At 32.5% G+C, this 13434-nt stretch overlaps 1 protein-coding gene across 1 annotated transcript; it reads left to right on the top strand.

Annotated features, from left to right (window-relative positions):
• The first annotated feature begins 3765 nt into the window (after window positions 1-3765).
• On the top strand, window positions 3766-11326 carry LOC132697001 (uncharacterized). The gene is made up of 6 exons (XM_060662229.1): window positions 3766-3845; window positions 3904-4012; window positions 8244-8453; window positions 8515-8617; window positions 10710-10919; window positions 10978-11326. Exons 1-6 carry the CDS (start codon window positions 3833-3835, stop codon window positions 11077-11079), a joined length of 747 nt encoding a protein of 248 aa, XP_060518212.1. The 5' UTR covers window positions 3766-3832; the 3' UTR covers window positions 11080-11326.
• Window positions 11327-13434: the final 2108 nt, after the last annotated feature.

Below are 13434 nucleotides of genomic sequence, written 5' to 3'. Positions count from 1 at the left end.
GAGAAGGTTCACAGAGCATTTGAATTTGAATTTGTCTCAGCTTTACGAGTATTCAATCTAACTACCATTAATGTAAAAAAAATCGGTAACCGGATACCCAAATACTATACTTCATGGTCCTCATATCCGGTAAAATTTGTTTAAAGAAACAAAGTGAGTAAAATTTTGTAGTGGAGCTATTTAATGGATTTCATATATGAGGAAAATTTTCGTAGTTGAGATTTTTACATAGACCATGCAGGATATCTCACAATTGTATGATTCCTTTATTTCTACATAAAAAATTATATTATCTCAAAATTTTAAATACAAAAGTTGAATGTGGCGCATGTAATTAAAATAGTCGCTATTATGGTATCTCATAAGTGTCATTCAGCATCTCACTTTTTTATTTTAGATGGAATATCCTCTATATTATTCATTCCATTTTTCGATTTATGAGAAAATTTCGTGCTATGTTTTTCCTTATACTCCTTTCTTCGATATCTTCTATTATTAAAAAATTGGAAGACATGGTTCTGAGCAATGCGCCATTTAAAAAAATGACTGGTTGTAATTGACTGCATGATAAACGAAATCACAAGAATCGCCCTGTCGAAATTGATATAGAAAATTGAATTGTCGCTTGCAGGATGTATAAAATTTACCAACCAACTAGATCATTAAATTATTTTAAAATAAGAGAAACTCAGAAAAATAAAAGGCAACGATTTCAAAATACGTGATTTAAAAAATCAAAATCTATAACTGAACACTACAAAAGGACAGGTTTTAATATACTGAACATACAATAAGCAACTAAAAAAATATCATTTATATCGCATATTAAAAATTAAATAAAAATTGCCTATACAGAGTGTTCGGAAATTGAGTTCGGAAACTTGGAGTAAATATTCAACGTGGTAAAACAATGGTAGCAAATCGTGTAACAAAAATTCTAAATCGAACATTTTTTTTATTTTCCCTGTATTTTATTTATTTGGGCTGATAGACTAGGAATGATTGGTTCTTATTGAAAAATCTAAGGAATTTTACATTGTCTACAATAAGAATAGAAAAGGGGATATATCTAGATTCACTGTGCAATGTAAATAACTCCAAACGGACTTGGGAGGCTCTAAAGAATTTTAATATTAACTCAAAAAGACACTACTCTTCCAAATAACTTGAATGACCCTGAAGAAATTAATACGTAATGATATACACTATTATCAAGACAATTGTTTTAATATAGCTCTACACTTTTCTTTTGAATTAACAAATCTTGTTGATGTGCATATATTCATGGAATTAAAACAAATGCCACTGGGGTTGACGAAATCTTTCCACTTATGCTGCAGTCCTTTCATTGATAAGTATGTCACTCACATTATTAATTCTTCTATAGAAGTAAACTATTTTCTAAAAAGCTGGAAAATGTCACTTGGAAAATCAATAGCTAAAAATAATAAAAAATAAATATCAAAATATATATGAAAAAGTTATTTATAATCAAATGTATGCCTATATAATGGATAATAGAATAGTACCAGAAAGTCAGTGCGGTTTTAAACGAAAGTCAAGTACTGCGAATGCTCTTATTAGTGTCATTGCTGATACTGTCCGAGCCACTGACAAAAAACTAATGAGTGCCTTAATACTATTGGATTTTTCTAAGGCATTCGATACGGTGAAGCATGACATGTTGATTTCCAAGCTGAATTTATATGGTTTTTCCTCTTATTCACAACACAGATTATTAGTATTTTTCAAATCGATATCAGAACATATATACTGTAATAGCAGATATTCGAAAGAAATTAAAATTTTCTGTGGGGTGCCGCAAGGTTCCATTTTGTGGCCGTTATTTTTTTTGATTTACACTTCTGATATTTTAAAATCTTTGCAAACTTCAGGCATATGGCGACGATACTCAATTGTATTGCTGTTTTGATTTTAATAGTAGTATGAATGCAGAGGTATTTATAAATCAAGATCTTAAAAGGATTAGTGAACTTTCTCGTGCCCATAATTTAAAGCTAAACCGCATTTAATGATATTTGGAAATAAAAATAAAGTTAAACTACTTAAACAAAATATTAATATAATGTTAGATAATATTAAACTTTCCGTTGTCGATTCAGCAAAAAATTTGGGGGTGATCATAGATTGTGGTCTAAGATTTCGTGAATATTTAAAAAATGTCTTTCAAAAGGCATATTTCTGACTAAAAATCTTATAGAGTAAAAGGCACATTTTAAATCTTAGACTAAGGAAATAATTATGTGAGTTACTTGTTCTCTCACATTATAACTACTGTGATGTAGTGTATGGTTTTTTATTGATTACGAGTGTAAGTGCCGTATTCAAAGGTTGCAGAATGCTTGTGTTCGTTTTATCATGGGTCTTCGAAAATATGACCATGTAACTGCGTCAACGTAATTGGCTTAAAATGGATGAAAGAAGAGCTTTTCATTTCAACGTATTCGTTATGAAAATTATTCATAACCTCGATTCACCCACTTTGCTGAGATAGCCGCTTACTCCTAAGAGTACTATCCATTCTGTGAATGTAAGATACAGGTACAGACTAACGATGCCACATCATCAGAGTGCCTTGTTTCGTAGATCTTTCACATTCAACGCAATTCGTGTTTATAATTTTTTGTCACAGGAATTCAGTAACTTAAATTTATATTCATTTAAGAAAAGGTACTGAGATCATTTTTTACAAAGACAGTTTTCCTAATAATGTGTTGCTAATTATTTTCAAATTCTTTATCTTTAATTGCATTTTCTATAGTGTGTAGTAGAGTTTTGTTGTTCTTCCGATTTTACAGGTATTTTTCATATTTTATTTGTTGTTCACCCATTTTTTTATTTCAATAAATAGTGCCCAATTTATTAATTATATAAATAGTTCTTTAGCGGTTCAGTAGAGTAGGTATTTAAAGCTAGACAACGCCGCTTTTGAGCAATCTGTTTACTTTAGGTTTTTTATAATAAAGACTGTTTATTATTATTATTATTATTATTATTATTATTATTATTATTATTATTATTATATTGCAAAATAGAACAGATTGCCACAAGCAGAATTGCAAATATTAAAAAATTGTAACTTTTATTTTAAGTCAATAATTGTAGCCACAAATCGATTTGTGTGGGTCTAGTTTCTTAATACACTACTATGCAATACATATACAAATCGAGTAATCTGGATGGTCCGTTCAAGAGTCTTTGGGTTTTGATTGACTGTTGATAGAAAATACAATAATATACTGAATGTCGTAATTTGAAAACGGTGTAAATTTAATTTAATTTAAATAAAACTGAAGGAACCTGTAATAACATTTTCTTAGATAACCAAAAATGAAATAATATGCAAGGTGTTTCATCTAAAATAACGAACTTTTGTGCTGTAAGAAACCCTATATACTCTCTCCATATAGACAACTTTTGCATTTAACATTTTTCGATAAAATAAAAAATTATGAAGATATAAAAAATGCAGTAACATGCGAGCTACCCAAAAACGAATTATTTTAGAATTTTTATTAAAAACAACAATGTTATTGCCAGAGATTATTTTTTAAACTTCTTAGACCAGACATAGATTGGAAATTCTGATGAGGTCATATCGATCCGATATCTAACGGATAAACAATTGAACTATCCATTCATGGCGATATTATATTGCGTTGTATTGAAAAAAAAGATAACGTCTTAGCCAGAAACCGATGGATTAACGATAAGGCGCTTAAAAGGATTTATAGTATTGTCATATATCAATAGGAAAGTATCCAATTTCGTCAATTCATAGGCTCATTGTTATTGTTTAAGTGATATAGTTATGGATAGTGATGGTAATTGTGAATATTGTGTTGTCCCATTTGATCTTTATATACCACATTTAATTTTCAGCCCTAGCCCTGCAGGTCAACATTCTATTTTTCTTAAATTCACTGAAGGCATCGGGAGTGTACCAACCGTGGATAGAAAGGGTATTCGAATTCAACACGAATACCACGTTGTAAGTAACTTTTAAGATATTCAACAGACGGGAAACTGATTAAGTAATTCTGTGGTAGAGATTTGCGAAAGATATACCATTTTTACGACATAATTCGGTATTTGACTTTGGTAAACTTTTATGAAGGTCTAACCGCAGGCCTACCTCGCTTGGGTTTCTCTCAACAAATAGATTCGCAATTCCACAATGACGTTCCAGAACCGCACTTCGGTACTTCCTGCATACAAATGTAAATGAAGGAGAAACTTTACCTACGAAACAATGTTAGAATATTTACCAAAAAAATCTACACCAAAATAATCACTGTCGTCATGTGCAATTTGCATTTTTTCTTAATAGAAGCAGATATTTTTTCTACTTCACTTCCAATTGATTCTCTTGCCCCAGAACTAAATCCAAACATCCTTTCTTGGCGGAATCATGGCTATAAAACCCGGTCTCATCTAAATATATGATTGAGACGTTTTTAGCACGAATTTCTTGGATTTCTCTTAAATATCTTGTCCTCCGCTCCGAAATTCTTCTTGTTTCCATCAAAACTTGTCTTTTATTAATGGTTTTGTAATAAAAACCAATTGTTGGCAACAGTCAATGTTCAAAACACTACGCAACCCTCTGTCACGTACTGTGGCATACGGTGGTTTAGTAATCTCGGACATTAATTTTATGGGCCACTTTCCCCAGATATCGATTTCAGATTAAAAAACACATTTAAAATTGAAATTTTAACAGCCACCGGCAAATGTGTCGGAGTCTTTGATCCATTTGAATTTGACGGATGTTCATAATCAACAATTATTACATCATCGACCACAATCTCAACTTCTTGGTCGCAGGACATCGCAAGTGACTAACAAAATTGAATATTTGGTAAGAAATAAATTGTCTTGACAAACAATTAAATAATATTTTTTTTACAAAACTTCTGGATTCCTCCTGCGTTGGTTTTTGCTTAGTCGAAATTGCTGACGTTTCGCCAATCATCCTATTGGCTTCTTCAGAGCTTGACTGAAACTGTGCTGAAACCCTGTACTGTACCCTGTACTGAAACCCTAACATACATTTTACCATTGAGTTGGAAGCTAATAATAACCTGCCATTCTTAGATATACTTATCAATAGAAAATCGGACCTAATATTGGGTCATTGTGTTTACAGAAAACCTACGCACACAGACCGATACCTTAATGCATGGTCACATCACCATCCGGCCCAAAAATCATCGGTTATCAAGTCTCTTGTTTACAGAGCGGTAAAACGATCTCAGTCCGAGTCACTGAAAACGGAATTAAAACGCCTTACCTCTGCTCTTCTCTCTAATAATTTCCACATTAAAGATATTAAACGTTCCATCAAAAAATACACTTCAGCACAACCTTCCAATAGCAATGAGGCCGAAAGCAATCCTACACTTGCCACTGTGGTCCTTCCTTACATTCAAAACATCACTGACCATATATCAAAAGTTCTAAAGAAGTATAACGTCAAAACCAGATTTACCACTTATCATCCGAGACGGTGTTTACACCCCTCTTTAGCCCCCCCCCCCCCCCCCCAAAAGTAATATATAAGCAGTTACAGAGTAAAATACGAGCCAGTTTCAGTCAAGCTCTGAAGAAGCCAACAGGATGATTGGCGAAACGTCAGCAATTTCGACTAAGCAAAAACCGACGCAGGAGGAATCCAGAAGTTTTGTAAAAAGCATTACAGTAGCCTGTGGAAGTTTGTTTGAAAAATTAAATAACAGTAAGTTGGTAATTACTAATTAATTACAAACACAAGACTGAATAAAAATAGCTCCAAAGCTTGGACGGCTAAGAAAATACTGCTTCATAAAACTGACGACATACTCCGATTTCACCAACCCCCACAAATTAACCAATAGGAAAATGGGAATATTTTCATTATAAATCACTTATCTACATAATATTTTGTATTGCTTAAATTGGCAATCAGTGTAAGTTTCCTAATGAGATTTTAATATAGGAAATAAACCTATCCAATGGGCAATTTGAAGTTGAAATCAAGCAACCTCAAGTAGGGACTGTTTCAGAAGGATTTATGCAAAGCACGCTAATATGCACTAATATTACAGTTTATTCAAAAAAAATCCCTACTCTTAAAAACAACAACAGTTCTCACGGCACAGTTCTTGTCGGCTCACATTTTAAATAAGGCTCTCGCTTGTAGTAAAGTTTGTTCATAGATATAAGAAAGTGTCTAACTGATACGAATTAAGGAAAGACCCGGGCAAGCTGTAAGAATGAAATATGGCCGAACAGGTCCGTATTTTGCTTAGAATTTAATTATTTGGGGTTTTGTTAGGAAAGATACTAAACAATATTTATTTATTTATATATGTATTTATGTTTAAATCTAAAATAAAATTACAAATTATTTTTATTACCTTGACTTAAATTACTTAAAATTACCCACATAATATATCAGTATCACCATCGCTACCATTGCCTGTTCTAATTATTATTTGTTCTATATTATTTGCAATATGGATATACGATTGTTCTGCTTTTTCTATATGTTTAACAGAATTTCCCAACTTTGTGGAGGGATGTTGAAAACTTCGGTTTCTATAAGTTTGAGGACATTGGAGTTAATGCGGGGAAAAACATTGCTACGACGAATGGGAGATTTCAGTTGGTGCCAAACATGTTCAATGGGATTAAATATACAGTGGTAAGGTGGAAGGAAGCCTTAAAACTGTATGCCCTAGATTTTTTGCATAATTATTACAGAGGTATACTTTTGTAGGTTCGAGCTTTGTAGAACCTCAATTAATTGCTTTTTGATATAATATTCGTGAAAATAAATGTAGTTATTATACATGTAGTTTTGGATTGTTGCTTTTGTGTCACATGAGGAAGGGGTTTTAGTCAACTGTCTACTATGATAACTTGCATCGTCCATTACAATGACGCTATTAGGAGGAATGTTTGGAACTAGCTTGTTTTTAAACCAACTTTCAAATAAATCAGCGGCGGTGTCTTCATGGTAATCCAGAGAAGAATCTTTAATATTTTCGCAGACAGAGAAAGTCCATTTGGAATCCAACCATCTTTAGAGCCAGCATGCAAAATAGTTATTCTTTTACGTCTTTTCGATGGCGCGTTTGTTTTACACTTAGCAGCTGAGTAAACCAAACTCTTTTCCGGGGTATCATTAGTGTCGAACCAGGTTTCATCCAAGTAAATAATCGGTCTTTGTTGTTCTCTGTAAATCCTATTTTTTTCTAGGTATTCCAGTCGCCATTTCCGAATTCTAAAAGATTCCATTAAAACTTGCCTTTTGTCCATTTTTTTAAATCTAAAACCCATGTGTTGAATTCACTTTCATGTTATTTCTGCCACATTTAACACCGGTTTCATCTTTTTCAAGCCTCCTAATTAAGAGATCTAATGTAGGCACGCTTTGTTCCTCGTATAGCTGGTAAATTTTACGCCGTATTATACCTTGATCACTTTCATCTACGCTCGAGGAAATGTCAGCATCGCCTCTTTTTTTCCTCGCTGAAATGGGATTATTCACAATTTTCCATATAGTTGACGTTGGAATTTTCGTTAATGTGGCAGTTTCTTCTAAAGATGCTTGCACGTTCAATGTGAGTCAAATAAACATTGTTTATAACTTCCTTAGTCTCAATAGAATAGTGTTTTCTACATTTGGGCGGGAGCATCTCTTGAGATACACTAGACTCGCACATATTTTGCATAATTCGCACACGATTCAACACACGCTATATTACACACGACGTAAGAATGATTATTATAAACTTAAACTAAGTAGTATACCATACCAAAGAATATTAAACACAGATAGGTTTAAAATTATTTTCTATTAAGGACCACAATTTTACCTGAATTTAAATTCCGAAACTTTAGGTAATAATCTTGTTGCATTGTATGTTAATGACCAGCCTTAGATAATCCTATTCAAAAGCAATTGATCACTTTCTTATATCTATTAACACACCATACACGTACTGAAAAGAATCCCTTCCGCTTTACAGCAAGCGGGTATTTAACTCATTCCGAAGTCAAAACCATAAAAGGTTGTAAAGATGGTATATCGTTCGCCGCGGTCTAACAATACTATCATAAGACAGGTAGTCCTTATATAAATACCACTATGTACTGACAGTTCATTTTGTCAAAGAAACATCTCCATTGACTTGCTTTGTAAAACATATGGAGTTACTAGTTAATGTTCGTTGTAGGGGAACTTTGGATATTAACAACCCAATCGGTAACACTGAAATACTGGACTACGACATGTCAAGTATAGTTCAAGTCACGAAAGATGTCGACGGTAATTTTAACGCATGCATCTATAGCCTACCAGTAGATTACTTCAATGTGGATATGGAATATGTAGCGGATATCGGAATCAATAACGCAATTCCAATCTATGGAAGTGGAGACATCACGTAAGTTCGGGGTTGAAATTTGCTTCTGAGCAGACGTATCTACAGATGATAATAATTTTAGCATGGACATAAAAAATATTGAACTATCGATGTGCTGGATACTAACGAACGACAAAGATTACATAAATGACATAGATATCGATATAGTATTTCGCCATGGTCCCGTAAGTATGTTGGAAATTTGGCCGGCGTGTTTTATAAATTAATTTTTTTTTTGGTTAGTAAAATTAGCCAAAATTTTCTCTTATTGAATATCTTAGGCAAAATTATACTGACATTAACTTGTTCTATCGCATTTGGTAGAAATTACACCTTATGTAATATATCAGTTTATAAATATTGAGTAGACATGAAAAGTAAAGCAACTTAAATTTTCTTGATTACTCCAAATCTATGATTAATTCATACTTTATTAATTTATTCGGGTAATTTGTTTTTTATAAAATGTGGTAGCTACATAAAACATTTTTTTAAATTTCTGTCAACTTTAAATAGTAATTTCATTTTACCCGTTAATCTAACTGAACTTGTTGGTAATTATAAATCTTCGCTAAAGGCCGGTGGAATACGGTGCCATTTCTATATGTATTTTTTCATGTGAATATTGCAACTTGTCTACTGCCAAATTGCGAGAAATTTGGCAGATAAAATGCTAGTTATTTTCCCCTAGCTTGTTTGTTTACATGAGAAATATAAATAAAGTCGAAATGTCCAAAATCTGGAACAATGCAATCATTATCATACTACACAAAGAAGGAGATAAATCAGATATTGAAAATTATAGACCAATAAGCCTACTGCCTTATATTTACAAATGGTTTACCAAAATCATCAACAAAAGGTTAGAACAAAAATTATATTTTTATCAAGAGAGCAGCCCGGTTTTAGAAAAGGTTACGTAACAAATCATCACCTACGAGCTGGGAAAAGTTTAATTGAAAAATGTATCGAGTACAATAAATCACTGACTTTGATATATGTGGATTTGAGAAACGCTTTTGATACAGTGGAACTGCCTGGAATATTAAAACTTTAATATTAAACTATAGATATACGAAGTTGTTATATACAACAACGCAACAGCATCGGTTAAACTCCACGATTTCACGGAGAAATACAAAATTGAAAGAGGCATCAGGCAGGGGGATACCATTTCTCCCAATTGTTTACGACAGTCCTGGAATATGCTTTCAATGAACTGGATTGGGATAAATATCGATGGCTAATATCTGAGTCATTTGCGCTTTGCCGATGATATTGTCGTTAAAGCCGAAAGTTTAAATGATAAAACAACTAAAAACAGGCAATAGAAAAAGTAGGTCTTAACATTAATTTTCAAAAATAAAAATACATAACCAACCTAGTTCCAAGTGAAAATATGAAAATAGACGAGTATGACATACATCAGGTTTATAGTCATACTTATCTGGGACATACGATTAGAATAGGTAAAGATAATCAAACTTATGTTCAACGCCGTATAGGGTTGGGCGGCATTTGGTAAATTGCAACATATTTTGATAGGGATCTTGCCGATATGCAAACAGGCTAGTGAACTAAAATAGGTTTACCAAAATATTGATAGAATGGAGACCCAGAGAAAATAAGAGAAATCGGGGTAGCCCCCAACAAGAGACCTGAGAAAAACATCGGGAAACTGGAAACAGAAGGCACAAAACAGAATACTGTGCAAGGAGATGGAGGAGACCTATGTCGAACCGTGGATGCAACAGGTTGGCGGATGACAATGATCATATTTAAAAACTCTCAAGTATTACAAATTAATCTGGAAAACTATTATAAAACAAAAAAATGAAGTCTGATTTTGAGTTTTAAAAAACCGCATATTAATGTAACCTACGTTATCCTTAAATACAGCAGAACTACACTGAATAAAAAAATAAAAAACTATCCAACACTTATTACCCATCTCTCTCTTTTAGTTTTGGGCTCGAACTTTCCTTATTCCCCTACTACGACCTAACTACATACTTGTATGTGAGTGGTAAATACATTAAAGCATTAAGTTTCTATTAAATGTCCAAATTTAAAAAACATCCTTCAAAAATGAAACTGCACCAAAGTAATCAAGCAAATTTTGGTCGAAAAAATTGTATCGTGCCTATCGCCAAAAAATTAAAAGCAATTTTTATATGATAAAAAAACATGCAGAAAAATGTGAAAAAATATCACTCCTAATGATGCTAGGAAATTTTTGAATCTCTGGTAATATTATATGAATTTCGATGTTTTCAGATGTCTTTGAGTGGATTTTTTAACAATCATCTGTTGGACCAGCCGATATCGAACGTGCTAACTACGGCCTACAGGTTTTTCGCCATGTGGGCTTCGTACGAACCAACATGTTCCAAATGTGTTTTGAATCCGTTGGTGAAGTTTCTCGCAAATTACATAATATATCGCGTGGAAGACGACAAACTGGAAGTTGATTGTACGTGTGCCAAAGTAGGTCAAAATTTCAGTTTTTCCTAATTTCGATGCAATAAATTGTATGTTTTTTTAGGAAATCTTGGTCGACTTAAAAAAACATCTACTCGCTACGGAAGAAATAACCAAAGATACTATATCCAACTACATAACAACCATGATACTAGAATATATTTAGATTTCTTCTGTTTAATATTTATTTATTTATTTATTTGTATTCGAATTGTTATAAAATGTTTAATCAAATGTGAAGCTTTGAAATTACTACTTTATATCATTTGGTTCGATTATATAATTTTTTTTAACAATATCAGGGGCAAACATGTTAAATCTCATCAAAATTAAATAAAAACTCATTTCCGGTGAATGCGCCGGGCTTTCCAAATACCTGAATATATGTGCGTTCTTAATAAATATATTATGTATAATAAATGTATTTTTATAAAATATAATATAAGGCGGCCTTTAAAAAATCAGACCAAAGAAATTATTCACCTCATACCGATTAAATCCATAATGTTAATTTAATGAAATATGGCGGATGCGCAGGAATATTGAGCAATATATAAGAGCCAACTTTAAGCAAATATAATTCCGACAATGTGAAAATAAGAGGAAGTTAGAACATAATTTAGTTTGTTTTAATAATACGTTGATCTTTAAGAAAAGCATTAGACAAGCATAACATTTTATTAGTGTCGCTCGCACCGGAAGACTTATTTCAAACATGTTTTGTCGAAAACAACTGCTGTACTAATCAGATTTTGTAGTGGTCAGCGAACTTGAGTACACTTACCAACGTCTAGGGTTACAATAAACTTTTTTTAAATACCTTCTAGGTAGGCAATTTTTGTACACACACCAAACTATTAAAGCAAAAAAAATTAAAAAAGGTGTAGCTTTATGACGTAGACGGCTGATTCTTCCCCCAGAATTTTCTTGACGCATACCTAACCATTATGTATATTATTGATGGTTGCGGCATTTTAAATAAAAATTAACAAAATAATATCTATTAATAAATTGGAAACTCGACGGCAAGTGAAACTGCGTAACGCGCCATCTAGGCAGGAGGTGTTAAACTGACAATAGTTTTCTGTGGTTCCAATCGTAGAATAGTTTTTGTTCTATATCAGTTTTTTTATTGCTCCTTTTTTAATACTAAACCAAAATTTAACGAGAAGTTGTACCATTTACAATTAGACCCGATTTAAACACCGGTTCCGCTAAACTCCAAAATTTTGGCGTTTCACTATAGGTTTCAAGTTCAATGATTATTGTTATTTGTATTGGAATAATTTTATAGGATATTCAAAAGGTTCTTTCAGCTTTGTAAAAATTTTCAGAAAGCTTTTAACGCTTCATCTTCTTTTTTGTCATTGCAAAAACAACCTTGCCAGTACCAGAAACACTCGATAAAATGCCTACACAACAAAACCTTCAATGGTTCATTTTCAGGAAAATTTTCCAAACCTCTTCAAAAACCTTTACAAAAATCAATCGACAACGCATTCTTTGTGAAAATATTCTAGAGATAACTCATTTTTAACATAACTCTGGCAAATCCGTGTTTCTACAACTCACATGGTATATTCTTAATGACAAAAGGTGTTTCCTTCTGCAGAAGTTACCTGCGAGCAATATACTGAGGCCATAACTCGACAGTCATAAGCTCATTTGTTTTGAATAAAATGCAAATTGCAAAATACATATACCTGCTGGATCATTAACGAGGACTTGGGGGGAAAAAACCTAAGTAATCTAAACAAGCAAAGCGGCCATGACAAAACAATGAAAATCCAAGTTTTTTCGATATCTTTTTCGTTAAATGGTTTTTTATCGTTAAAAGGAGAGACGTGGAAGGTGGGCGAATATGCTCGGAAATAAATCTCAATAACTTCAAAATTGCTGAACGCAATTTGTCAAACTTAGAGTGGTTGAAAAGCGCTTTTTAGACTATCAACGCTGCTCTGAGCAGATTGATTTAGATATCTTGTACCGTCGCTAGCGGGCGTTTTGCGATATCATTGAAAATAAAATTTCACAAAATATAGCTTTTATTTCAACAAAAGATAGCCAAATAAGTGTGTAACAGGCTAGTGAAAACCACAATCTGATATATTTTTATCTAATATCAGTAAAATTTAACCTTTGGAAATATTTATGGAATTTAGTATATAATAAATCCTTTTAAAGTACAAAATGATATGAATATTGCATATTTGTCCACACGGAATTCGAAATTTTTAAAATCCAAATGTGCTTTGGAAAACAAAATAGCAAAAATTATAATGTTGGTGTTTACGTGTCAATCATATTAACGATGCAGCTATTTATAATGTACCCTTGTGCCCTTCTTTGTAAAAAAATGCCGTTTCTACCTGTAAAAGTGCTTGATATATTTCGTACTTATTTTGAAGATCCTAGAAACGCAACTGTATCTGTTGGAACCTATCCGATGGAGTATCCTGCATTAAAATGGAAAAACCTCAGCGTTTTGTGTGTTACTGTTTTTCATTTTTCTAATATATTC

Source organism: Cylas formicarius, unplaced genomic scaffold (genome assembly GCF_029955315.1).
Source record: "Cylas formicarius isolate icCylForm1 unplaced genomic scaffold, icCylForm1.1 PGA_scaffold_1__22_contigs__length_36826433, whole genome shotgun sequence".
Lineage (NCBI taxonomy): Eukaryota > Metazoa > Arthropoda > Insecta > Coleoptera > Brentidae > Cylas > Cylas formicarius.
Note: the sequence above shows the minus strand (reverse complement) of the source record. Positions and strands in the feature narration are given on the sequence as shown.

Coding starts and splice junctions, on each gene's coding strand:
- LOC132697001 (XM_060662229.1), top strand. Junction 4,013..8,243: donor TTCAACACGAATACCACGTT/GTAAGTAACTTT, acceptor TGTTCGTTGTAG/GGGAACTTTGGATATTAACA. Junction 10,920..10,977: donor TTGATTGTACGTGTGCCAAA/GTAGGTCAAAAT, acceptor ATGTTTTTTTAG/GAAATCTTGGTCGACTTAAA.